This window comes from Apis laboriosa, unplaced genomic scaffold (assembly GCF_014066325.1).
Source record: "Apis laboriosa isolate Shangri-la unplaced genomic scaffold, ASM1406632v1 scaffold5_cov152, whole genome shotgun sequence".
Lineage (NCBI taxonomy): Eukaryota > Metazoa > Arthropoda > Insecta > Hymenoptera > Apidae > Apis > Apis laboriosa.
Window position 1 is genome coordinate 1,192,175 of NW_025223857.1, and position 26,630 is coordinate 1,218,804.

At 24.2% G+C, this 26,630-nt stretch overlaps 7 protein-coding genes across 16 annotated transcripts; 4 read left to right on the plus strand and 3 right to left on the minus strand.

The window, feature by feature from the left end:
- The first annotated feature begins 502 nt into the window (after positions 1 to 502).
- Positions 503 to 1,678, plus strand: LOC122717930 (26S proteasome non-ATPase regulatory subunit 8). Its single transcript, XM_043942470.1, has 3 exons — positions 503 to 616; positions 771 to 843; positions 1,007 to 1,678. Exons 1-3 carry the CDS (start codon positions 509 to 511, stop codon positions 1,624 to 1,626), a joined length of 801 nt encoding a protein of 266 aa, XP_043798405.1. The 5' UTR covers positions 503 to 508; the 3' UTR covers positions 1,627 to 1,678.
- A 301-nt stretch (positions 1,679 to 1,979) lies between these two features.
- Positions 1,980 to 3,914, plus strand: LOC122717928 (actin-related protein 10). Of its 2 annotated transcripts, XM_043942468.1 has the most exons (7): positions 1,980 to 1,997; positions 2,317 to 2,442; positions 2,509 to 2,661; positions 2,729 to 3,013; positions 3,100 to 3,379; positions 3,443 to 3,550; positions 3,642 to 3,795. In XM_043942468.1, coding segments are annotated over exons 1-7 (978 nt in total). In that variant the 5' UTR covers positions 1,980 to 1,995; the 3' UTR covers positions 3,666 to 3,795. The 2 variants fall into 2 exon arrangements, with proteins under 2 accessions (XP_043798403.1, XP_043798401.1); XM_043942466.1 differs by lacking the exon at positions 1,980 to 1,997 and having other exon boundaries at positions 2,059 to 2,442; positions 3,443 to 3,914.
- Positions 3,915 to 3,954: 40 nt separating this feature from the next.
- On the minus strand, positions 3,955 to 5,336 carry LOC122717929 (eukaryotic translation initiation factor 3 subunit F). The gene is made up of 5 exons (XM_043942469.1): positions 5,176 to 5,336; positions 4,876 to 5,045; positions 4,617 to 4,799; positions 4,268 to 4,489; positions 3,955 to 4,198 (listed from the first exon to the last, which is right to left on the minus strand). Exons 1-5 carry the CDS (start codon positions 5,282 to 5,284, stop codon positions 4,025 to 4,027), a joined length of 858 nt encoding a protein of 285 aa, XP_043798404.1. The 5' UTR covers positions 5,285 to 5,336; the 3' UTR covers positions 3,955 to 4,024.
- A 364-nt stretch (positions 5,337 to 5,700) lies between these two features.
- LOC122717931 (DENN domain-containing protein 1B) lies at positions 5,701 to 11,080 on the plus strand. 3 transcript variants are annotated; one of them, XM_043942471.1, is made up of 15 exons: positions 5,702 to 6,022; positions 6,281 to 6,436; positions 6,539 to 6,676; positions 6,756 to 6,891; positions 7,021 to 7,074; positions 7,150 to 7,407; positions 7,502 to 7,603; positions 7,703 to 7,930; positions 8,013 to 8,189; positions 8,305 to 8,337; positions 8,663 to 8,717; positions 8,791 to 8,974; positions 9,070 to 9,202; positions 9,725 to 10,375; positions 10,582 to 11,080. In XM_043942471.1, the coding sequence occupies exons 1-15, from the start codon at positions 6,006 to 6,008 to the stop codon at positions 10,993 to 10,995; spliced, it is 2,736 nt and encodes a 911-aa protein (XP_043798406.1). In that variant the 5' UTR covers positions 5,702 to 6,005; the 3' UTR covers positions 10,996 to 11,080. The 3 variants fall into 3 exon arrangements, with proteins under 3 accessions (XP_043798407.1, XP_043798406.1, XP_043798408.1); XM_043942472.1 differs by lacking the exon at positions 8,305 to 8,337 and having other exon boundaries at positions 5,701 to 6,022; XM_043942473.1 differs by lacking the exon at positions 9,725 to 10,375 and having other exon boundaries at positions 5,708 to 6,022.
- Positions 11,081 to 11,956: 876 nt separating this feature from the next.
- LOC122717845 (valine--tRNA ligase) lies at positions 11,957 to 17,118 on the minus strand. Of its 2 annotated transcripts, XM_043942291.1 has the most exons (18): positions 16,863 to 17,118; positions 16,543 to 16,716; positions 16,295 to 16,422; positions 15,989 to 16,153; positions 15,722 to 15,923; positions 15,371 to 15,659; positions 15,166 to 15,290; positions 14,945 to 15,090; positions 14,663 to 14,870; positions 14,428 to 14,601; positions 14,227 to 14,348; positions 13,988 to 14,096; positions 13,641 to 13,913; positions 13,221 to 13,538; positions 12,958 to 13,110; positions 12,680 to 12,883; positions 12,333 to 12,608; positions 11,957 to 12,246 (listed from the first exon to the last, which is right to left on the minus strand). In XM_043942291.1, exons 1-18 carry the CDS (start codon positions 17,028 to 17,030, stop codon positions 12,031 to 12,033), a joined length of 3,450 nt encoding a protein of 1,149 aa, XP_043798226.1. In that variant the 5' UTR covers positions 17,031 to 17,118; the 3' UTR covers positions 11,957 to 12,030. The 2 variants fall into 2 exon arrangements, with proteins under 2 accessions (XP_043798226.1, XP_043798227.1); XM_043942292.1 differs by lacking the exon at positions 16,863 to 17,118 and having other exon boundaries at positions 16,247 to 16,422; positions 16,543 to 16,563.
- Positions 17,119 to 17,378: 260 nt separating this feature from the next.
- Positions 17,379 to 25,458, plus strand: LOC122718310 (nuclear pore complex protein Nup133). 3 transcript variants are annotated; one of them, XM_043943225.1, is made up of 21 exons: positions 17,379 to 17,384; positions 17,925 to 18,042; positions 18,108 to 18,447; positions 18,525 to 18,842; positions 18,923 to 19,093; positions 19,154 to 19,283; positions 19,364 to 19,540; positions 19,608 to 19,767; positions 19,840 to 20,008; positions 20,088 to 20,247; positions 20,323 to 20,435; positions 20,516 to 20,622; positions 20,691 to 20,907; positions 20,983 to 21,126; positions 21,210 to 21,411; positions 21,479 to 21,638; positions 21,714 to 21,909; positions 21,981 to 22,175; positions 22,249 to 22,471; positions 22,556 to 22,704; positions 25,346 to 25,458. In XM_043943225.1, the coding sequence occupies exons 2-20, from the start codon at positions 17,948 to 17,950 to the stop codon at positions 22,687 to 22,689; spliced, it is 3,411 nt and encodes a 1,136-aa protein (XP_043799160.1). In that variant the 5' UTR covers positions 17,379 to 17,384; positions 17,925 to 17,947; the 3' UTR covers positions 22,690 to 22,704; positions 25,346 to 25,458. The 3 variants fall into 3 exon arrangements, with proteins under 3 accessions (XP_043799160.1, XP_043799158.1, XP_043799159.1); XM_043943223.1 differs by lacking the exon at positions 17,379 to 17,384 and adding an exon at positions 17,389 to 17,448; XM_043943224.1 differs by lacking the exon at positions 17,379 to 17,384 and adding an exon at positions 17,436 to 17,558.
- On the minus strand, positions 22,833 to 26,391 carry LOC122718311. Of its 4 annotated transcripts, none has more exons than XM_043943228.1 (14): positions 26,262 to 26,390; positions 25,871 to 26,057; positions 25,530 to 25,795; positions 25,310 to 25,471; positions 25,091 to 25,204; positions 24,843 to 25,007; positions 24,606 to 24,784; positions 24,311 to 24,534; positions 24,107 to 24,249; positions 23,834 to 24,034; positions 23,619 to 23,744; positions 23,367 to 23,512; positions 23,087 to 23,288; positions 22,833 to 23,014 (listed from the first exon to the last, which is right to left on the minus strand). In XM_043943228.1, exons 1-14 carry the CDS (start codon positions 26,299 to 26,301, stop codon positions 22,869 to 22,871), a joined length of 2,301 nt encoding a protein of 766 aa, XP_043799163.1. In that variant the 5' UTR covers positions 26,302 to 26,390; the 3' UTR covers positions 22,833 to 22,868. The 4 variants fall into 4 exon arrangements, with proteins under 4 accessions (XP_043799163.1, XP_043799162.1, XP_043799161.1 ...); XM_043943227.1 differs by having other exon boundaries at positions 25,091 to 25,207; XM_043943226.1 differs by having other exon boundaries at positions 25,091 to 25,471; positions 26,262 to 26,391.
- Positions 26,392 to 26,630: the final 239 nt, after the last annotated feature.

Here is a 26,630-nt window from a genome sequence, read left to right on the forward strand (position 1 = left end):
TTTTTATTAAAGTTAAAATTTTAACGATAAAATAAAAATATTAATAGTTTAATTTGATAATTATTAGAAATTTTTTTACAATAACTCTACAGTATAAAATATAAAATTAACACAATTATCAAATATAATAGATAAACATATTATTTCAATTGGCTAATCAATAAAAATTTATACTTCACATTAACAATTTTATATATATCGAATATTACTTATAATCAATTTGCTTATTAAGTATTTTCTTAAATGTTCCAACAATTTTATAAATGTTAATAATTTAATATTGAATTTTTAATTATATAAAACAGCGATATAACATACATACATTTATTATGTACGTTTATAAATTATGTAAGTTTATAAAATTGAATCTTTGTTATTATATTTTATTTATAATTAAAAATTTTATATAACTTGTTTTCATGTAACTTATATTTTTATGTTTCTTATAATTTTATTTTTTCAATGTTGTATATCTAATATACCTATATTATATGATCATAATCCAAAAATGGCAGCGTTGAAAGATGTTGTTCCAGTATACAAAAATTTAAAAGAAGAATGGGCAGCATCACCATGCAATTTAAAAAAGTGTGGTGAATTGCTCAATCAATTGAAGGTGATCTAGAAAATAAATTTTCACTTTCCTATTATTTAAAACATTTTTGACATTACGAACGACATTTAACCTTATTTTTATAGTCTGTCAAAAATGGATTGTCATTGTATCAACTACATAATATATTGATTAATTAAATAATTACTTTTTGTAGGTTGGTCTTACACATTTGATGTTTCTTCCAACATCTAATAGCACAGCAAGTCAAAATGAATTGCTTATAGCTCGTAAATATTAATATATTTAATATTTATATTTTTTATATTTTATTTATATTTATATTTATATAATTATATATTTATATAATATTTATATTTATATAATTTTTAAAGAAAAATTTTCTAAAACTTTATTATTATTATTATTATATGTATAAATTTATAATTGCAGGTGATATTTTAGAAATTGGTGCACAATGGAGTATAGTAACTGAAGATATACCTTCTTTTGAACGTTATATGGCACAATTAAAATGTTATTATTTTGATTATAAATCAGGATTAATGGAATCTGCATATAAATATCACCTTCTTGGGTTAAATCTTTTATTCTTATTATCTCAAAATCGTGTGGCTGAATTTCATACAGAATTAGAACTACTACCTTCTGATCAAATACAATCCAATGTTTATATTAGACATCCTTTAAGCTTAGAACAATATTTAATGGAAGGTTCATACAACAAAATATTTTTAGCAAAAGGTAATGTACCAGCAGCATCATATAATTTTTTCATTGATATTTTATTAAACACTGTTCGGGATGAAATTGGAGCATGTATGGAGAGTGCATATGATAAGATTTCTATTCAAGATGCTTCAAGAATGCTGAATTTAAATTCAGAGGAAGATATGAAAGTATTTGCAGTGAAAAAGAACTGGAATTTAGCAAAAGATGGTTATTTTTATTTTAATACAACAAGTGAAAAGAAAACTGAAGAACCAATTCCCAGTGCAGACTTGGCTACATTAGCAATTGATTATGCAAGAGAGCTTGAAATGATTGTTTAACCATATGTATTTTTCTGTTTTTTATAAATAAATAAAGTTTGTCATATAATTATTATGAATCAATATTTTATATATTTCTTAAATTTTATATAAAATTTTTTTTCCTAAAATATAATATTATAAAAATAATATTATTTTCTTGATACAATTATATATTAATGTTTATATTAATTGAAATAATGATCTTTCATTAAAATTTCTTGATATAAATCATATTTCCTTTCATCAATATTATAACTTCTTCAAAAATTAGAAGATATATTAATATATATAAATTCTTCCTGAATATAATTGATATTCAAAAATCTCAAGATCATACAAATTCAGACCATAAAAATCTCAAAAAGAGCATAATTAAAACAATAATAAATGTAATATAATTACAATACAGATAATAATCATACTTTCTGCCCATTTAACTGTCATGAGTTATTTATTAATTTTTAAAAACTGGAGATTTAACAGGAATTAAAAAATTTTTTGAAACATGCATATGCCTAGAAACTTCAAATATGTATTGTAAAATATAACATGAATACTTTTTTTTATTTCGTAAAAAATATTTTTTTCCTAAATCAATAAAACGAATAAAATCGAGAAAAAACCACTAACAATTCTCAAAACATCTCCTCTCACACATTTCTGTATCATTTAATCAAACATCTGCTACATCTACTTTTATATTTTTAGGTTATTTATATTTTTTGCGATATCAGAAAAAAAAGGATCTGTTAAAATGCTTCGAAACTATGAGGGTGTTCGATTTCTTTCGAATAAGCAAATGGTGATATTTGATATTGGTAGCGCATACACAAAGTATGTGTATTTATTTTTACAAAAAATTTTACTATCTTAATACATTGACATATAATTTGAAAATAGATTTGGTTATGCGGGCGAGTCTACTCCACGTGGTATAATAAGAACAGAAATTAAATGTCCAGAAACTAAAGAACTTCGAAGAATTTACGATTACAAAAACACAGAGGATTTATATCAATTGCTAGTCGAATTTCTTCATGCTTTATTTTTCAGGTACAAATCATATATTTTAGCATATATTTTATTTTATTTTGTATTAATATTATATTTTTTGATGCAGACATGTTGTGTTAAGTCCAAAGGATGCGAGAATTGTCATTTTGGAATCTTTATTATCTCCTACACAATTTAGAAATACATTAGCTAAGGTATTATTTAGGCACTTTGAAATCGGATCCTTAATGTTGTTACCTACCCATTTAGCAACTATTAGCACTTTGGGTATCAATTCAGCTTTAGTTTTGGATGTTGGTTATAAAGAAGCTACATTAATTCCAATTTTTGAGGGTGAACCAATTCTAAAAGCATGGCAAGCTCTTCCTTTAGGTGGCCAAGTTGTACATGAGTCAGTTAATTAATTTATAATACGAATCTTATTAATTTCATACTAATATGATTTGTTGTTTAGTAACTCTTACATTTTTATAATAGATATTTGATGAAATCTCTAAAAGAATTGTATCCTAATGTAGATGTAACAGAAAAAATGGTAGAAGATATAAAAGTAAGAACATGTTTTGTTACTACATTGGAAAGATCTGTTAAATTAGGAACAACAGAAGCTCCTAATCCTCCTCCATTTGTTAAATATCCTGGAGTTAAAAGTATTGATATTCCTGGTGAAGTTAGAGAAAAAGCATTTGAAGTATTATGGGAAAGGGATAATGATAATCTTAGTCTACCTACTATGATTTTAAATGCTATTATGCAGGTATATTTCTCATATATTTTTTAATGAAAAAAATTAGTTTTAGAATATGTATTTTTATTACAGTGTCCAATAGATGTTAGACGAGTCTTGGCAGAAAATATACTCTTAATTGGTGGCACAACAATGACAAAAGGATTTGCAAGTCGTCTTAAATCTGAGCTTTTAAGTCTTGTAAGAAGTGATCTTTATTCTGAAAAATTAAAAATTCAAAAATTTATGTTTCACACTGCACCTAGCAAACCTAATTATACTGCATGGTTAGGTGGTGCTATCTTTGGAACTGTAGATTTACCATTAAGATGTTTGACAAAAGAAAATTATTTGAAATCTGATAGAGTTCCAGATTGGGTCAGTTTGATAGATAATCAAAGGGACGAATTAATCACTTTAGAAACTTAAAACATTGCCTAATTCAATAAAACGATATTTTTTTTTTGTAACAAAAAGAACATATATATGATATATATAAAATGCAAACAATTTTATTTATTTTCTATTTTTTATTTTTCATATTAATGTCTTAAAAATCTACGAATATTATTGTAATTTATATTATCAAATAAATACAATAAGAATTTTAAAATTTAAAATGTTTATTATTCGTACAAATTGTGTTACAGAATTTATGAAATTATGTCATACTATTTATAGAGTTGTAAGTAACGTTAGTTTTTCGTTAAGTTGAAGTTGTGTTTTTATCAATTGTGATAGTGCGACGACCATTAATAAATCTTTTACATTACTGTTAAACATCTCATCAAACTGATCACTTGACATTTTAGGCACTGAATGTACCATATCTAAAAGTGCACGACCAACCTAAAATAATACAATTCATAACAATTATATAAGAAAAAATTCTTTATTAATTTAAGATTAATTAAATACTTGATTGTCTGGTGGTTGTTTTCCTGTTAAAACATCATCGACATATGCAAGTACTTGTTCCAACATAGAAGAAAGTTTAGCACTAGCTTCTGCTATCTGAGAAAGATCCATCATTGGTTCTATGCCTCCTCCTGTTTTTACACCAGTTATTTGGGCATGTGCTGGTAATTGAGTTTTGGAACAAAGTTGCAATCCAACAATTTCTGGTTCATAACATGTAATCTATAAAAAAAAAAAAATAGTTACTCTACTTTTTATTAATAAATTTTATACTTTAAAAATTTTTATTAAAAATTTTATACTTTTTATATTTTAAAGAGTATTTTATAAAATATAATATATTGCATACTTGTACTTTCACTGGTGTGAACATAGAACCTTGTTTTCCATTAGGTACTCCTAATGGAACACATACATAAGCTTTAATTCCCATTCTAGTAGTATTTGCTAATGTTGTATCAACAGTTAAATGCACGGGATTATTGCATTCACGAACATAATATTCATGAATAACAGAAGAATGAGTAGTAACCTAGAATTATTTCAATATTTTCATTTGCATTAAAAAATAAATTTAATAAAATTAAATTTTTTGAAATGTTAATTACTTCATTTCCGGTTGCCCACCATCCGACAATATTTTCTTGTGCGTTAACTCTATGATTCAATTCGTATAAGTCGATTCCATATGTTAAATCAGCTTCTACTTGACTTTCAGATTCTTTATGTGGAACACAAAAACAGTTTGTAACTTCAACCATTCCTTTTTCAGCAGTACCTATGTATATTAATTTATAATAAACTTTCTTATAAAGCAAAAAACTTAAGTACTGTCAAATTTTGTAATTTAATAACTTTATATTATAATAAATATCATACTTTTATGTGCATGATAAACTTTAAATTACCTAATAATGTACCGATAACACGATGAGATTCCGCTTTTCGACGTTCGTACGCATCGACAATTTGAAATAAAACTACGGGATGAACTTTTACAGTCAGGTTAAGCGCCATATCTTTTTCACTTTTAAGTATCGTACATGATAAAAGGAAGTTTTAATGTATATTGACCACGTTATTTTTTTAACTTAGAATAATATTCATATAGAGAGGAATACACAATTATTATTTTCTTATCCATTCAACCAATGATTATTATCTAGATAATAAATTACTATTTACTAAATCTAAAGTAGATTTATGTAATTAAAAAAGAAAATGAAGTTAAATATATATATATATAATTATATATTTTTAATTAAAATAAAATTTACTTTAAAATTAAGATAGGATATTTAGAATTTTTATTTTCATATTTTATAAATTATGAAAAATTATTTATAGAACACTAGCTAAAAAAAATTTATATATAATATAACATAAATAAGAACATACTTATAAATCAGTAGGCGACATATTCATGATTGTGGAAATTGTATGTATTAATTTGATAGGTATAATTTCAATGTAAGATGCTCTTGCTCTTATTTTTACTAGTCAAAGATAATAGGTGGTACAGTACTTTGTACTACATATAAGTGGAAGTCATTGCTTTTAGTGAAAAAAAAAAAAAGAAAAAAGCACGTTACTCATAAAAATAATGTAAGATGTAATAATGAAGTACACAATGTGATTAAAATTTACGTGAATGGAATGCATTACTGTTATGTAGTACATACAATGACGTATAGACGTCAAAAGAATATAAAGTACTTATTTTTTTTTCATTGTTATCATGGGTTCCAGATTGAGGTAAATAAATTTTTTACCTTCAACTTTTTCTAATGAAAACCATTTTATGGATATTTTATCTGTGTTATTTTTTTTTTTATATTTTCACTATATTACTACATTATTCATTTTATGTAATACATAAATAAGTGAAAGTAACATCTGTCTAAAAGATATTGTTGAAATGTTTTTCAATTAAAATTCAATATATTTCAATTAAAAAATTGAATTAATATATTTTGTGTTATAATTACAATTATAGCATATTGATATTTTTAGGGACAATGTACAACATCTTTTTGAATGTTTCTGTGAGGTAGCCGCACCATTAGGAGAAAAACCACCTTGGATATTACAAAAATATCCAATTTCTTTTTTAGATGAAGAAATACTTAAATCTGTCCCTAAATTTGCATATCCATGTGAAATTGAAAAGTAAGTTTCAAAAACTATTTATTGATGTTAATATAATTAATTATAAAATTAAATATATTTATAATATAATGCAATATTATTATATTATTACATTTATTATAGTGTAATGGTGCAGCATTTTTCATTTGTGCTCACCAGTATAGATTCCAAATGGACTTTTGGATTTTGTAGACATGATCCTAAGACAGATACAGCTTTAGTAATTTTAAGTGCACTTCCATGGCATGAAATATTTTACAAGTTAGTTTATTCTATTCTATAATGTAACAAATTTAAAAAAATTTATATGTGTATATATAAATTTATTTTTTACAAACAGATTTTTAAATAATATTGCAACTTTAATGAGTAATGGTACCGGAGAAGAACTATGGAAATTTCTTGAAACTGTATATAAAAGTCCAGTTCCCATTCCTGGTAGTTCTATCTCTATTCCTGTACCAAATTCTAAAGTGGTAAATAATTTAATAGACTTATTTTTTTCTTGTTACATTTATTTTATGTTATTATATCATTATATCTTTTTCATTTTTATTATTTAAGTTAATTATTAAGTTAATTATTATTAAATTAATATTTTACAGAATTTTGTTTGCCAAAGTCCAAAACAATTTCAATTACCAAGTATACCTGAAAATGTAAGTTGTAAAAAATTAATTTGGAAAAATAATTTGAATATGAAAACTGCATATATAAAAATTTCATGATTTTAGAGAAATTTAACCGAATATTATAGTGCAGTTGATGCTCACAATATGATGATTATATTTGCTTCTATGTTGTACGAACGTCGAATTATTTTCACTTCAAAACGCCTTTCAAGATTAAGTGCTTGTGTTCAAGCATGCAATGCTTTAATTTATCCTATGATTTGGCAACATATATATATCCCAGTTTTACCATTATCTCTAATTGATTATTTATTGGCACCGATGCCGTTTTTAATTGGAGTACCTACTCCAACACTTCAGGTATTTGAATAATAATAAAAGAAATTAAATAATTTATAAAAACAATTATTTCTATTTTTCTTAATTTTTTAATGTTCTGTATTATATTTTGTAGAGAGTACATAAAAGTGATTTAGGAGAAGTAGTTATATTAGATGCGGATGTTAATATTATAGACTCTCCGTTTCAAGATTTGGAATCTTTACCTCAGGATGTAGTTCGTATTAAACTATGATTTCATTTGTGGAATAACAATGTTATTCTTAAGAATCAAAATATATCTTAAATAATAAAATAAAAAGTTTTTTCGTCCCAGGTGACAAACTTGAAAAAGGCATTACGTAATAGATCCGCCTTACTCGGAGATGGTGTATCAAGAGCATTTTTACGAGCGTTAGTGCAATTAACAGCTGGCTATAGAGATGCATTAACATTAGAACAAGGACAAAGCATTACTTTTAATCAGAATGCATTTGTAGAAAGTAGACCATCGTCGATGCAACCTTTTTTGCGAAAAATGTTGGAATTACAAATATTTCAACAAGTAAAAATGATCTTTCTTTGAATTATTAAAAATATTTTGATTAAAATATATAAATTTATAATAATAATAATAATAATTTCAGTTTATAGAAGAAAGACTGAATATGCTTAATTCAGGACTTGGTTTTTCTGATGAATTTGAAATGGAAGCTTGCAGTTATTCTGCTAAATCTAGTAGCAAATTTATGCAGCAATATCGAGAATGGACTTACACTATGCGAAAAGAAAGCTCTGCATTTTTCCGCAGTGTAAAAGACAAGGTACATAACATTAATTTGATGAATTTTTCATTTTAAATATTTCGGAAGTTGTTTATCAAATTAAAACATGTAAAATCAAATTATTTTTTGTGTTTTTGATTGCTTTCGATTCTAGGCCAATCCTGCTGTCAAATATGCAGTTAAATCAGTAAGTTTGGTGTATAAATTAAATTAATTTTTCTAATTATGTGTTATTAATTATACTAATCACAAATTTCTGTTTTTTCTTATATATATATATATGTGTGTATATCTTATGTTTGTGTGCACATACATGAAAATAGTTAATAAAATGTTAATAAAATGTATTAACAAAAGCAGTGGAATAAGAATAATAATAATAATATTAATATTATTTATTTATTAAATTAATTTTATTATTAAAATTATATAATTATTTCTTTTAAAAATCTAAATTTTTCATCTTTAATTTATAATTTTTATTATAAATTATATAAAAATTATATTTGCAGGTAAAAGATAAAGGAAAAGATATGAAAACGGTATATAAAGGATTAAAATGGAAAGGTATAGCAAACTTTTATAAACTTTTAAAAAATATATTAAATAGAAATTTAGTAAAATTCTTTCCTATTTTTAGGACGATCAAATAGAAGCGATACAAGTCTGAGATTCCATCAACCAAGATCAGCGCCTAGTTCACCTACATCGGATCGAAGACCTATTGATTTTTCATCACCGCCAAAATCTCCAAATGGTTTTACTGCTACTACTAGTTATAGAAAAGATCTTCGAATACGTAATAGTAATTTTACCGATTCGAGGTTTGTTTTCATATCAATTTTTTTTTTTTTGTAAAATTATTTTTTATTATTTATTATAAAATCTAATTTATATTAATATAATTTTAAAATTGTAGCAGAAAACAATATTCACCATTAAGTCCTAGTTCACCAGAAGAATCTGATTTTCCACCAGAAAGAGTAAATATTGATTTGATGCAAGAACTCCGTCACGTAATATTTCCGAACACACCTCCCGTTGATAGAACAGTAAGTATATTTTTTATTTTTATTTGCTATATGCATATAACTTTATTTTAAAAAGCTTATATAAATTTTAATAAAAAGATATTTTATGTCAATGATAATCTAGTATCAGCAAAAAATATTTACTTAAAAAAAATATTTGTTTGTATAATTTGAATGTATTACAAAGTGTCGCTTATTGTGTATTAATGTGTATGTCTATATATACTCTGCATTAATAGCATGATAATGATTTTGGATAAATGTATATTGAAATATATCATGCATGTATTATCTCTAGATATTTTAACACATATTTAAAATATAAAATAATATAATATAGATATTATATATGTATCACATTAAAATGTTACATAAATACAAAAATTACTTGTCATAATTTAAAAATAATAATGTTGAAATATTATTTAAATATGCATGCAAAATAAAGAATGTAATGTTAATTTCAAATAGTATATATATTTATAAAGAATTGTATTAAGCACTTTTTTATTCAACAAAGAATGTTTCGTGCGTCACTTTCAGTTGAAACCAGTACGCAGTTTAGACAGCTTGAGACCTGCATGGAGTGGGCATATACGGCACGGCCCTCCACCTAGTACAATTATTACAAATCCAACTGTTACTTCTTCCATAAAAACTACACCCTGTAGTTCATATTCCACTGTTTTCATTACTTCAGTTGATCAATCAAATTCTTTGCTAAATATCAATGATATATCAAGCTCTCAAATTAATGAGAATAATAAAATGTTTTCATTCAATACTTTGGTCTCAAAACCAAATAAATCAAAAGAAGAAAGCGAAGAATCATCGCTTTTATCTGTTTCACAAAAATGTATTGATAATATTCAATCAAATAACTTTTCATCTGAAATTCTTAAAACTGAATTTACAAAATATGATGCTTCGTTATATTCCCGAAAAATAAATATGAATCAATGTAAAAATAATTTTGAAAGATCAACTAAAAACTCTACATTTTATACTGATAATATTTTTCCAAATTATAATTCTGACTTCTATTTAAAAGAAAATGATCCTTTTGATACCAGTAAAGTGTTTATGCCTTCCTATTTGCAACCGGTCTTTCAAACTACAAATGCATCGTTATCTGTTAATTGTCACGTTCCATCCCATGCATACAATAATACATCTTGTTCTACATATTCAAAGGTAAACATCATCATTCATTATTTATTTTATGTATCTATATTTGCTTTTTCACGATCATCACAATCATTTTAACATATATTATTCATTTATTCTTTCTTGATTTAATATTTTTCTTTTTTAAAATTCTTTTTTAAAAATCTATTTTGAAATTTCTTTTTAAAAATATTTAATATTTATTTTTAACATACAATTTTTCTTATTTATAGATTTCTCCTGAAGTGCCAGATTTAATTAGATTAGATTCGACAACAAGTACTGAAGATTTCGATCCACTACTTTCTAAATCATCCGAATTCACGAATTCCAAACAAATGACTCAATCACTGCATATACCTGAGATGGGAGAAGGACTTAGTAATCCGTTATATCCTTATTTTCAACCATTGCACAAAAATAATGATGAACAACAAAAATCTTCCGATAATGCCGGCGATATGGATTTATTGCAAGCGTATGGTTTGGATTTTAATAAATTTAGTATAAGTAATGGTGATTCACCGTCGAAAAATTCTACAGTATGCAACACATCCGAAAGCAGTATTAATATTGATAGTACATTCAGTTTAACACTGAATACACCTGCCATTAAATCACAAAATAATTGGACAAAATTTGAATAGGTAATAAATTCAATTATTATTCACATATCATAATTATATATGTATATAATGTTAATACTGTTTTTTTTTGTTATTCATACATAAATGTATTATCGAATGCCTACAGGAACATAGTTATGAATAGAAGTTTACAGTAAAATGGTAAATGAATTGTATTATCGTAGACATTAATAAAATAAAATAGAATGACTTGGCTTTGTAGCACAAATATAGTATCTTATATATTTGTATTGAGAATTGACAGAATAAGATTTGTAATATTTTCTAACTTGATTTTGTGTAATTTCTAAATTATTATTTCTTTAATTATAATTGTAAATTTAATAATAAATGAAATGAAGTTTGTTTCAATCGATACATTTAATTAAAATGCAAAATATAGTTATAAGAAAATTAATTATAAAAAATATTATTATTATGTTTAATATTATTACAATTCTTAAAACATAAACATATACATTATATATATTATATATGTATATATTTGAAAATATATTACTATATTACTTATCATATTACTACATGTAGTAATATGATAAAGTTATATATAATTTGTTCTTGAATTAAATTTTTTTTGACATAATTATTTTCATCAACTTGCATAACTTGCATTTTTTCAGAATTAATTGTTATCAATATATAATAGAAATAATCGATCGAAACAAATTCAATACGAAATTATTAAATCATTATTAGATTTTAAATATAGTAAAATTAATAGTTGCGTATATTGGCAATGCTTTATAATAAATCAATATAAAAGACAATTCTTTCTTTTATTTTGTAAAATTATGTGCTTTCTATCTCATATATTTTATTTTATAAAAAATTACTAATCGATCTTTTAAAATTGATCATCTAAATTTGCTTTCTATTTTTAACTTAAACGAATCCTACTTATAGTAGAAATTATTTTTCTGTAGAAATATTCATCAAAGGATAGAAATAATAAATAATAATGTCATGAAATAAAGTATAATTTAATAAATAAGAAATTAATATGAAAATGAAATTCTAAAATCTAAGAATTCAGTATTATATTTCTCGTAATACCGACAATGCATCAATGATTCGTTGCAATTCTCCTTCATTGTTTGTTAGCTTCTCTGTATTACTATTTTGTACATCCAACGGTACTTTAACATTATAATCAGGAATTTCCATTGCTTGCTTAATTTTATGAATAACATCTATTAATTGCTCCTGTTTTTTGCTAAGTTTCTCTATTTCCTTCTTTGAATCGATCAAACCCTTATGAATACATATCAAATTTTATAATTAAAAATAATAAAATTATTTTCCTAATTTATGTTAATAATAATTATGTTAATAATTACTTTTAGCAATAGATGAACTTGAATTTTATCCGTGATAGTAATGATAGCACATCCTGTTGGTGGTTCTATTGTATTAAGTGTAGAATAAGATAAAGTTTCTATCAACAATTGATATTCTAAAAGCTTTTCTTTTAAGCTATTAGAATTACATACAAGGAACGCTTCAGTCTTGATTTTATTTGGTAAATTATATGTTGCACGTGTTGATCGAATATTTTTTATTACTTTATTGACAAAATCAACATCTTTTTCTATTTCTTCATTCCTCCAAGAATACTATAAAATGATCATATTAAATTTTTTTATATTATAGAAAGAAAATAATTAAAAAAAAAAAATTTTAATACCTCTGTAACTTCTGGATATGGACTAACGCAAATACTAGGATAAAATTGTTTTTTATGAGGCAAACGTTGATAAAGTTCTTCTGTTATAAATGGCATAAAAGGACTTAATAGTCTTAATCCTATATCTAATGTTTTAAATAAAGTTTTTTTTGCTGCATATTTTCTTTCAACGTCATCACTTTGAAATACTGGTTTCAAATACTCCTAAATAAAAATATGATTAATCAATAATCACAATGTATGATGAATTATTTTACAAGTAAATTATATATACAAACCAAATAAATATCGCATAAATCATATAGCCAAAGATTATAGCAAGCAGTAGTGGCGGTTGGAAAATCGTATTGCGTCATTGCTTCGTTACATGTCTTTATTGCATAACTTACGCGAGAAAGCATCCAAGAGTCTATATTTGATTCACAATGCAACTAATGATAAAAAAATGAATTAAATTATCTTTATTTTATATATTGATTTTTAAGATTGATTTATTAATATCTAAATCACTAATAATTATTAGTAAATCAATGTAAATTACCTGTTTTTTTTTATTATTGTGATCATGTATTTTACAACCACATTGAGATAATATTTTACCTTTCTCTGCATGAAACATAGATTTTTCTTGATCATTATAAGATGCCATATGTTTATACCAACGATGTAAATGAGAATAGTTAGTAAAATCATTATCAAGTGTGATAAAGGTTTGATAAACTTTTGTATCAATTTGTGAAGGATTATATCCATCTAAATAAGGATAATCTGCCAAATAATTATTTAATGCTTCTTGCACACATTTTTCTCTTAAAGTATTTTGATACCAATCATTGTCACCTACTATAATGTCATTTGTCTGCAAAAAAAAAAGAAGAAAAAAGTACAAATATTATAATAAAAAATTTCATAAAAATTTTAAAAGTTCTTTATAGCTATTAATATTAAAATTAGGTTTTACCGATTGAACATCATCATTAAAATTAGAATCTAAATACATAAGAGCGAATTTCGTCGCATTCCATATTTTATTACAGAAAAATCGATATCCTTGCACGCGAAGAATGTCAAGATTAATATCGCGACCTTGCATCGTATAAGCGCAAAGTGCAAATCTTAAAGCATCAGTTCCACATTCGGGAATCCCTTGTGGAAAATCACGTTTTTGTCCTTCAATAGCATATTTAAATTCTTTTGGATCCAAATTTGAATTCATCAATTGTTTATGAAGATCCTAAATAAAAGTGATATATAAAATGACAATAAATGTCTTGTTAAAATTTAAAAAATTATAGATAAAATACATACTTCTAATGATATTCCATTAATTACATCCATAGGATCTATAACATTTCCTAATGATTTACTCATTTTTCTTCCATGAGCATCTCGTACCATAGCATGTAAATAAACTTCTCTGTTTTAAAAATATTTATATATATATATATATATTTTAAATAGGATATATAGAATATATGAAAACATTTATATATATATAAATACATTAAATTTTAAAAAATCAAATGTAAGAATAAAAATTTACATACTTAAATGGTAATTTTCCTATTAACTTTTGACCTAAAAAGACCATTCTTGCTACCCAGAAAAATAAAATATCATGTCCAGTTTCTAATAATGTACCAGGATAAAATGCTTCAAATTCCTCTGTCTAAAATATGATTATTTTATTTTAATATCAAATTATGTAAAATAATTAATCATATAAAATAAATTATTCGTATGCATACTTTATCTGGCCATCCAAATATCGAAAATGGAAACAGACCCGAAGAGAACCATGTATCTAATACATCAGGATCTTGTTCAACAATAATATTATCTGCAGATATACCTAATTGTTTTGCAGCCTTTTTTTTAGCTTCATTTTCTGAATGCGCACTTACCCAATAATCATCATCTAGCTAACATGAATTTGTATAATAAAATTCAAAAAAATTGTAATTTAATATTCTCTAAAATTACCTTGACTTTTATAGTTTTAGGATTAATTATTTTAACGTAATAAGCAGGAATACGATGACCCCACCATAATTGCCGAGATATACACCAATCTGTAATATTTTCCATCCAATGATACCAAATTTTTTTATATCGAGACGGAATAATTTTTAATTCACCGGATTTTACTGCATCCTTTGCTTTTGAGGCCATTTCGCTACATTTTACATACCTAAAAGAAAAATTTATTTTATCATTAAATGATAATAAAAATAAGTATTATTATATGTGTAAATATCAAATTACCATTGAGGTTTTATTAATGGTTCGACAACATCCTTAGATCGACTACATATCGGCACGACCATAGGATTCTCTTTAATTTCAATGAACAAATTTTTTGCAATTAATTCTTTTATTATAGCTGCTCGAACATGGAATCGTTTCATACCCTGAATAATTTTATTGAAAAAATATCGATTTTTATTAAAACAAAACGTATAATTTTCATGTGAAACTATGCATACCGTAAATTGTCCGTAATCTCCAATAACATTTCCAATGTCATCAAAAATAGTTATAAATGGTAAATTATGTCTCTTTCCAACTTCGTAATCATTAGGATCATGAGCTGGTGTAATTTTTACAGCACCTAGATTGATTTTATGCCATATATTACTGTTTTAAAAAATTTGTTATAAAAATATTAACTAGGAAATGTTATAAAAATACCTGTTCCAAATTCCATTTCTACAAATTCATCAGCTATAATTGGTAACTTTCTATCACAAAATGGATGTTGTACATATCTTCCAATGAAATCAATATATCTACTATCTTTTGGGTGAACAGCAATAGCTGTATCTCCAAGCATTGTTTCAATGCGAGTAGTAGCAACTATTATTTTTTTTTCAAAATCTATCACTTCATAAGCAAATAATACTAAAATTCCAAATTCTATTTTTTCTTGATATCCAGGAATTGAAAGTAATGTTCGACCAGTTAATTCAAGTTTATCAACCTGCATAAAACAGATAATTTGAAAAATAGATAATTAAGGTATTACTACTTAAAGTTACTAACTTCTATATCAGAAATAGCACTTTTTAAAGTGCAGGACCAATTGACTAATCTATTACTTCTATATATTATATTTTCATCATGCAATCTTATAAATGCTTCTGAAACAGCACGGCACAATTTTGGATCCATTGTAAAACAGGCTCGATCCCAATCAAATGAACCACCTAATTTCCTTAATTGCAGGTAAATTCTGTTTCCTTTTCTAAAATTGATAAATTATACACAAATGTGTATATTCAAATTATGCAAATCCATATTTACACTTACTCTTCTTTCCATTTCCAAACTTTTTCTATAAAATTTTCTCTTCCTATATCATGGCGTGTCTTTTGTTCTTCTTTCCAAAGTTTTTTTTCAACTACTACCTGAGTAGCAATACCTGCATGATCACAACCTGGATTCCATAATGTTGTAAGTCCTTTCATACGATTCCTAAAAAATTATAAACATTTTTTGCATAAATTATTACATGTAAATTGTTAAATTGCAATTCAGAAACTAAACAAATTATATAAATTATATTACTTTTAAGAATCATGTGGTTCTAAAATATATATTCAAGCATTGCTTTACCATCTTGTAATAGCATCTTCTACAGCATTAGTTAAAGCATGTCCAAGATGAAGAAACCCAGTTATATTAGGTGGTGGAATCACCATAATAAATTTTCCTTTAGGATTTGGCTCTAATATGTTTTTTTTCTATAATTAATAATAATTAAATATATATTTAATATAAAAATTACAAAATAAGAAAATAACAAACAAAGAAAATAAATATTTAAACTAATTTTTTTATCAAAATATCTTTTAATTACATACTTTATATTCAGGTTTAAAAAAACCTTGTTTTTCCCACCATGCATACCATGCAGCTTCAACATATTTTGGACTATATGCATCAGGCATTGGACATGTAATATCTTTCTTATCTCCTTCAAGTGTATTTATTGTATATATAGCTAATTCTTTAGATTCTTTTTTTTTTTCTATTTTCTAAGAGTAAAAATATCTAGTTTAAATGAAAGTTTTATTTGTGGAAATATAAATATGAATTACTTAATTAATTAAAAAAATAAGAATATATTAAAAAAAATTAGCAATAAAAAATAAAGAAAATTAAAAGATTTTAACAATTTTACCTCATTTTTTTCCTTAATTTTTGAAATTTTATCGCTTTCTTTCTTTTCCTGTTTCTGCTTAAACTTTTCCAACTTTGCTTGCTTTTTTGCTTCTTTTTGTAACTGCTTTGCACTTTTCAGCGGAACTTCTGTTTCTTTTTTAATTTCCTCAGCTTTGATATCAATCATTTTGCCAATTTGTTATATTCTTTCTAAATATTCAATTGAATATATCAATATACATCAATATTTTTAAAATAATATGATGTTAACTACACGTTTTCCACATCATCTACTTACTATTATTGCATGATGCAATAAATATAAAGAAAAGATTTCTCTTATAGAAGTTTATTATATTTCTTTCGATAAACGTAAGATGGCATGAAAATAAAAATTAAGTAGTAATTTTAGATCTATATTCAGATACCCAATGGAATAAAAAAATTAAAATCCCTAAAATAATTATAGGATTCATTTTTTTATATCAGATAGTCGTGAAAGTATAGATTTAAAATTCGTTATTTAGATTTTAAATGCTACGTATGTTTTGAATAATTTTAAATATAATTTGAAAATTTGAATGACAGAAGGAAAAATAATAAGTGTAAATAAAATGCCAATATTCAACTTAAATTACATGCATTTGAATTCATTATAGAATCAGAAATATTAATACAATTTCAAAAATTTTTTAAATATTATCTTATAAAATAGGTTAGAAATATTTGACTTACAATTGTTTTTTGATTCTAAATATAAATTTAACATTAGTTGTGAAATTTTTATATATAAAATTATTGTATTAAGAAATTATTATTTATTTCATTTATAAAACTATTAATAATATATCATATATTGATAAAAATTTTGAAATTGAATTTTTTGATCAAGCTATCAGTATCTGTATTTAATTTTGGTTTTTATTGTTGTGTTAAAACGATAATGTAATCATTTTACCATGTTTTATATATAAAACATGTTATGTATATGACATTATATATGTAAAAAAAAAAACTAAGATTTTTTTATATAATTTAAAATATTATATATAAACCAATTTTTCATTCTTTTGATATGAAGTTTTAAATAAAAAAGAAATTGCGATGGATCGAACGAATATAGGAAATACATTGGGAAGAAATTTAACATCTCCGCGGAAGCGTATGTCAATTATTCAATCTTTAAGAAAAAATAATTCGTAAGTCTTTTACAAATATTTCTAGTTTGGATTAAAATTATTTGTAATGAATTTTTTATTTCTAGAACAATAAGTGTATCTGGGCGATCAAATCAGTCTGTACAAATAATATGTAAATCACCAAACCATGTAGTCGAGAGCTTTGGATCATCTTTACCTGTACTTGTTACAGAGGCTTTAACATTTGTAGATAGAAATATTGCAGTCAGTGTTAATATTTCAATAGATGGTTGGGCTTGGCTTGTATGTGGTCGAAGATTACTTGTATGGCAATGTAAGACTACCATTCATGATTCAAAACAAAAAAGAACTTTTAAAAGTCAGTGTCGTGAATTATTATTACCTCAAAGTGATTTAGCTCATAAAGCAGAATGTGTAGCTGTATGGCTGCCTCCAGGCTATCAGGTACTAAAATCATTATTTATTTTTAAATTGAGCTTTAATTAAAATTAAATTAAAATTAAAATTTTTTAAATAATTAGGTACCTAGTTGTATGGCTGTTTCTCCTGAAGGTATTGTACGTTTTTGGGTTAGTGTTGCACATGAAGGATCTTCCGTAGAAACAAGTGCAGAACTTGCTGGACAAGAAGTTGATTGTCTTACTTACATTCCTGGTCATGGTTGTATTTTAGCTACAACCACATGTACAGTAGCATTGTTACAATCACAATTTATTGGTGGTAAAAACAGTGTTACTTGTCAGGTTCTTAGAACAAGTCAAGGATGGCTAGGAGGTATAGGAAGAAGAATGACTTCTCTTATCTTTGGTGCTATACCTCAATCCCCAGTTACAGAAACAGTAAATTTTATGTGCAATATTTTTATTATAATTTTAATAACATAATGCAAGAATATGAAAGATTTAATTTTATTTCATAGAAATTAGTAAAAGTTACTTGCACAACCTTAGGAGATAGAGGATCAAGAGTTCTCATTTTAGCTGGTTCATCTTTACAATATTGGTCTTTTCCTTATAATGAACAAGAGAAAATAGAATTTGATGAAGATATTGGACATATTATTTCACAAACTTTCCAAAGAAAAATTTGGGTATGTAAAATATTGTGTATATAAGGAAGAAGTGCTTTATTTATTTATTTTAATAATTAGGAATCGAGTGCATGTAATCCACAAAACATGGAAACTTGGCTGATTGATATGCAACCATGTAATGAAGGAATAGTCTTTTTAATGGCAGCTTATTGTGCTGATGCATCATCTTTTATTGAATTTGCATTAGGTAATGATTGAAAAAATAAAAATAAAATTATTATACTTTTTATTATGTATTATATATTATACAATAATTAAATATTGTAGGTTTGATACAATTATCTGGTACAACATTAGCAAATACATTTAAATGGTTTATACCAATTAAAATCGATCCTATTTCATATCATAATGATGCTGAATCAACTTTAGTTTCTTATCGCTTTATATTATGTGGTTGGGAAGCTATTATATATAATCAATATAAAGTACTTGTTGTGAATTGTAAGTTAGAGATTATTTGTTTTTAGTTATAAAATATTATTCAAATTTTTAAATGAAAATATTTTAGGTATATCTGAAAATGAACAAGACAAAATAGATTTAGTGCGAGGTGGGGATGATAGTATTCTTGGTGGTGCATTGTGTTCAGGAACTCCAGTTTTATTTACTAAAAACTTTGGATTAGTTTCTATTATGCCATCAGATTTTATATCACAAGATTTTAATATGTTTGTTTTCATTTTATTTATATTCTTTTAAAAATAAATAATTTTATTAAGAATAAAATAAATTTTTTTTAGGAGTTACACAGATAATATTAATACAAGTGTAGATTATAATTATCGATCTAATTCGACACAAAATTTTACTAGTCTTATTAGTAATGAAGAAGTTCAAGATATGTTTTATAGTTCTGATAACTCTACACAATTACGTGCTGCATTTCTTCTTAGTTTACGACAAAATAGAGTAAATTTGTTTTAAATTATATTATTTTATAAAATTATAATTATGAGAAATATAATCATTAAAAGTCTTTCTGCTATAGGCACAGTGTGAAGAAATTTTAACACAACTTTTTCCTTTGCAAGAAGAACCAATAATGGATATAGATGCTAATCTTGATACACTGATTTTAAAAGTTGCTAAAGATTTGATAGATGATTATCCAGCAAATGATCCACGTTGGTCAAATCATAGAGATTTGTGTAATTAAATTTTTTATTTATATTAAATATAATATATGTATGTTATATAAATTTTAATAATCACATTATTTTCAGCCATGACAATAAATGCAGTTACTTCAATGCAAATACCTAATCAATTAGAAGGAAAACAAAAAGCTATAGATTTATTTATAATATTTTTAAAAGAACATGATTTATGGAATAGAGTAAGTTAATTTATTATAAAATTGTAATTGAATATCTAAATTAAGTCAATGGTACTATTATATTATATTTTTTAATTTAGTTTTGTGCCGTTACATATAGGGGAATAATTATATCTACACCATATGTTCTTGAAGAATATGCAGAAAAAATAATTGCAGCGTTAACTATATATAATCTTCAAAATAAGTAAGTTTCTTCAAGTTATATTTTTATGAATTTTCTTTATGTTAAAGATTAATATAAATTATTTAAAGATATGCAGATATTATAGATACAATAATAGAACAAACTTTAAGTCCTGAATCATATGTATCTGATGAATTAACAGCTCGTGATATATTTTATCGCGAAGTTAGTACTGTGCATCGTTTTCTTCCTACTTTAGTGAATAATGCATCAGAAGTAACTCAATCTGAAAGACCTATTCAACAGGTAGCACATTACATTATGCAAGTAAATGCTATATTATTAGTAAGTACAATAAATCCAATGCGATATTAACAACAAAATAAAAATATGAAATTATTAAATACGCGTTAATAATAGGGTGTACTACACGAAGTAATGAAATATCGACAACATAATGCTGAACGATTTCTTCCTACAAGATGTTCATATGGTATAACTGAATATCTTCCTTGGACAGCAGCAATTGGAAGACATGGATTAAGAAATTGTCTTACTACAATGGTTAATATTTAAACATGTATAATTATTTTTTTATTGTAAAAATTGTTAAAAAAAATCTTTGTCAATATAATTTATTGTTTTAGTATAATTTAACTCTTAAACATGGCATAACTGGAACCAATGATTCAACTGTAAGGAACGAATTGTACGAACAGTTAGTAAGTTATATAGATTTAATATTGGATGGTCGAAAATGTCATTTGGAAAGTGTTAAGGGTACAGAAAAGTTTGAAATACTTTTGAAACAATATGAAACAGATCGAATGAATCTAATTCAACCATTGAGTATGTATTCTTATTTAAATTAAACAAATATTTGAAAAAAAAAATATTTATAACAAATAATTTATAGTAAAAGAAGAACAGTACGATAATGCTGCAATGTTAGCTGAAAAATATTGTGATTTTGCATCTCTCATACAAATATGTGAATTAACTAATAATAAAAATCGATTGGATGGATATATAAAAAAATTTGCAGCTCAAGATTTTGTGGGATTTTTATTTTCATGGTAAATTTGTTTAGAAATTTGTTAATGATTTAGAAGTGAAATATTCTTATTTTTATTCTTAATCTTTGAATACAGGTATGTAAAAGATGGTCGACAGGGTCAATTAGTAGAAAAATGTAGACGCGATGGTACAATTGAATTATCAGAAAAATTGGCTGAACATCCAACTTTATCATGGGTACAATCTGCTCTTACGGATGATTTACGTTTTGCTGCTAATACGCTTCATTCTTTAGCAATTCAAGAAAATGAATTAGTGACACGTAAGAAGGTACAAATACATTTTATTTTATTTTTTAAGTTATTTAAATATTTTTATTTATAAATTCATTTTATTTACAGTCCATGCTTTCTTTAGCAAAATTGGCTCTTCTTGCTTCGGATGATTTAGAAGAAGAAATAAGAGACTGTGTGAAAAGAATTGATAATGAATTGGCATTGATAGCTCATCAGGAAGACTTACCAACTCAATTACTTACGACGTACGGTTACGATGTAGAAAAATTACGAGTATTTACACCAACAGAATTAATTACGGTATTTTTTTTAATTAAAAAATATATTTATTTTATATTATATTTAACATATATCAAATATATAATTGATATAGTTATATACATCTGATGATAATATTGAGGCAAATGAATATGATTTTAAAAAAGCTCTTGATTTGCTGAAATATATGGAACAAGAAGATGAAAAAGTGTCTTTAAAATTACAAATTTGGGCACGAGCCGCTAAACGAGATCAATGGGATACTATAGGAAAAAATCCTGAACAACAAGTACAAGAAACTATATTTTTTAAGCTAATGGATCTCGCACACTTTATGGGTAAATTATTAATCATTTAAGAAAATAATTTTTATTTTTTTAAAAAAAATTATTATTATTTTTTCTGTTTTATTTTTAATATAGGAGGTGAAGTAAATGAATTTCTCCCTCCAGTTGATATGCTTTTGGTAGAACCTGAATTAGGAAATCTTGCTGCATCAAGTAATTTTCAGTTTTTGATAAAATTCGTATATGAATATGCATATAGCAATTATTAATCTATTTGAATAATTGTAAGTACAAATTTGTATTTTTTAAAATAATAATAAAGTAAGTTTATATATAATATATGGAAATTATATTTTCTTTAGTAAATTATGATATTAAATAATAAAAAATTTCATAAATAATTAGTAAAAGAAATGAAAAATTAATTTTTTATTTTATATAATAAAGTTCACATAAGTATTCGAAATATAAATAAGATAAAAATATATAATAAGATCGATATTACATTCTGATCTGCAGAATTATTATAATCAACATTTTGTTGATTTATTCTTATGATGAACCTTACTTGATCTGGTGTTTTACAATCTATTTCTGAAATTTTGTTATTTGTATATATATATATTCATCATATTTGATATATTTTTTTATATAATTAATATTTACCTGCACATTTATATAAAGAAGTTACATTTTGGATATGAAGATACAAATTAGGACATGCTGAATTACTGATACATTTAAAGTGATCAGTTAATGTAATTTCTTTATAACCAGCTAATTCTATACATTGCAAATTTTTTTTATTTTTGGATTCAAATGCTATCCACATACAGACTTTCATTGTACCATAATCAAAAGTATGAATCTACAAAATTATAAAATTATTAGAGTAAAAATAAATAAAAATTATAAAAGTCATTGAATAGCATATTTTTATACAAACTTTAATTAATATTTTTTTCATATTTTGTTTCCAATGTGAATGTATTCTATAAGTAACTGATTTCGAAGGACTTATATAATCTTCTATTTGAGGAATTTTTGAACTATTTAAGCTTAAAGTTGTTGCAGGTCTTAGTGCTCGTGGAACTAAAAATTTATATATTTTATATAAATATGTGAATATATATTTATAATATTATATTAAGTATTATATTTATAATATTATATTAAGTAGTTTAATAATAAAACATACTTTTTAACACATATTGAATAATGGCATCAATATTGGAATTTTTTATCATATAATCTTCATTTGATAAAATAAATGATTCAAATAAATTTTCATTATATCTTGATACATAATATATAAAATGAACATCTGTAAATTATGTTATAAAGAAAAAATTATCAAAATTTATTATTTTTAACATTTTTTTAAATTTAATTATATAAAATTCATATACTTACCTGGATGATTGTATTTTAATTGATGCAATAATGTCATTATAGATTCTTTTTCGTTATTAGATATATGTGCTAATGGAACCAATAATATAACTACTTGTCCAAGATTTCCAATTATATGATGCTTATGATTGTATTCCCAAGTATTATTTAGATAGGAAAACACTGTTTTTAAAACTTGCATATAATTAAATTGTGTAGACCCTAGAATCATATCATATATGATTATGATCAGTTAAAATTATATATAAATATTTTTAAAATGTTAAAACTTACACATAGCATTTGTAAAATTATTTAATGTTTGAAATGCAATTGATGGACTATTTGTTATATTTAATAACCATTCTCCTGAAGTACTGTGTATTATTCCCATTTTTGATCCATACATTGATATATCTAAATCTTGTATTAAAATTCTAAACACAAAGAACTTTGGAAATAAAAATATAAAGTATAAAATTATATTAATATACTTACGCAAGAAAATCTATCGTATATTGTATTGTCCATGCACCATCAAATATGATTATTGCTTCTATTTGTGGTTGATTTATTTGACGACAAGATAATTCAGGAAATAAATGATTTTCTGCATAAGTATAAAATTTTTCAGTTGCAAAGTCAACCATTTGTTGTAATGTTTCAGGAGAAATATACGCGATGCTTTTACGATAAGCTAATGTCTGAGCTATGGCATAAGTCTATTACAAATAATATTTGTACATTAAAGTATTATATTTTTTCTCTAATTTCATTAATAATTGTGACAAACCTGTTCATTTAAAATAGTCTTTGGTACTGCATATTGGAAGGTTTGTATTCGATCGCAAGCTTTTACGTTTGTATTGAATACAACACCTTCATATGAATAATACATTTCTAAAATTTGACTAAGTCGAAGACTGTAAAAGTCTTGAATCCAACTTTGTAAATAACTTGAAATTATCATTCCTGAAACAAATTGTAAAGTGTTTTATTCAGAAAATAAAATAAAATATTATTAATTTACCATCAATGCCTCCTATTAATTCAGCTCGAGTTACATCAAAATTTTTATATGAATTTGTGAGATAATAAATAGTTGGACGCATGATATTTTGCCAGAATCCTGTTGCGCCAAAAGTCATATTATTTCCTAAAGGTCCTTGATACACAACCATTTCTGCTAATTCGCCTAGATAAAAATTCTTTGTATATTATATTATTTGATATCAAATCTAACAAATTTGTAATTATTAGTATAATAATATATCTTGCCTGCAATTGTTGTTAACCATATATTATCAATTTTCATAGATGATGATTTTAAAACATTATACCACATAGATGGTTTATGAATTATTTGACTTCTTGGAAGAATAAATTCAACTTCTTCTTCATATTTTAAATTATATATATTTGTAGAATTCATTTTTAATAGATGAAAAGCATTATTAAATAATATTTTATTGGGAGAGTCATAATAATGTGTTGTACCTGATGTCTCCAAATTTGTAACCAATTGATTTACAGCAATGTTTTGATGTTGAAGAGATGCAGCAATTGCTCCTATAATTATTCCAGGGGCAATAGTACCACATGGTGTCAGAATCACTCCTTGTTGTCTTGGATAATTCCATGTATCAGTAAGCATTCTACCTATATAATAATTTTTTACTTTAATTGCTATAAATATCTGTCTTTTTTTTATAATTACCTCTTAATTTTTCAGTTTGAGGAATTTGTTCATATAATTTATATTTATTTTCATTATCAAATAACAAAATTGAGCTTGAAATAGCCTGGTGAAGTATACAACGTTCTTCCTGTGAAAGTATATGAACTGGTAAAATTTCTGCTTTGCCTGGAATTAATTCTTCTATCAATTTGTGTTTAATACGTTGTATTCCAGTTCCACTGAATGGTAATATATTTTCTGTAGTTTGAATATTTTTGTGATATTCAATACCATCAAATCTAAATCTATAATTTATGTTTAATTATGTTTATCATCTTTCAGTCAAAATACTAGATATATCAATAACTATATATATTAACCTGTGTAATATTGATGAAGACATTGTTCTTATATCTATTGTTGAATAAGAATATTTTTCCATTTTCTGTATGATATCAACTAATATACGTAAATTTAATGGAATGGGAGGATTCAATGTGACATTATTTTTATAACATTCTCTAAGTGACTTGGGTATAGTTGTTTGTGTCCATATTAATTGTAATTCTGTTACAAACAAAATGCTTAAAATAATATTATAGTTTACAACTTAATTTATCTTTTTATTATTTATATTTTATTAATTTTATTTTATTTTATTTATATATTATTATATATTTTATTTATTATTTTATTTATCTGTTAAAATATATTATAATTTATATTTATTATTTATATTTATATTTATATTTATAATTTGTAGTAACTTACCGCAATAAATAATTAATAATACAATTTTATTAAATATCATAATTATGTTAGAGATTTATTCTATATTATTGAAAATCTAACATTTACACCTTGTTATCCATATCTACTTAAATCTTTATGATTCATTGTCATATACAAATAAAAAAAAGATTGTACACTATTTAAAACTTGATAAGATAATATCAATAGAAATATATAGTTTTTAAAATAAAATTGCAAAGTTTATACATTTTTTAATTATCAATTTTAATTAACAACTACACATACTATTTTATACTATCTTATAAATATTAATTTAATTTAGAAAAGAATTATTAGATTTTTCTAATACAGATTTATTGACTTGTATAATAAAATGTATTTAATTTA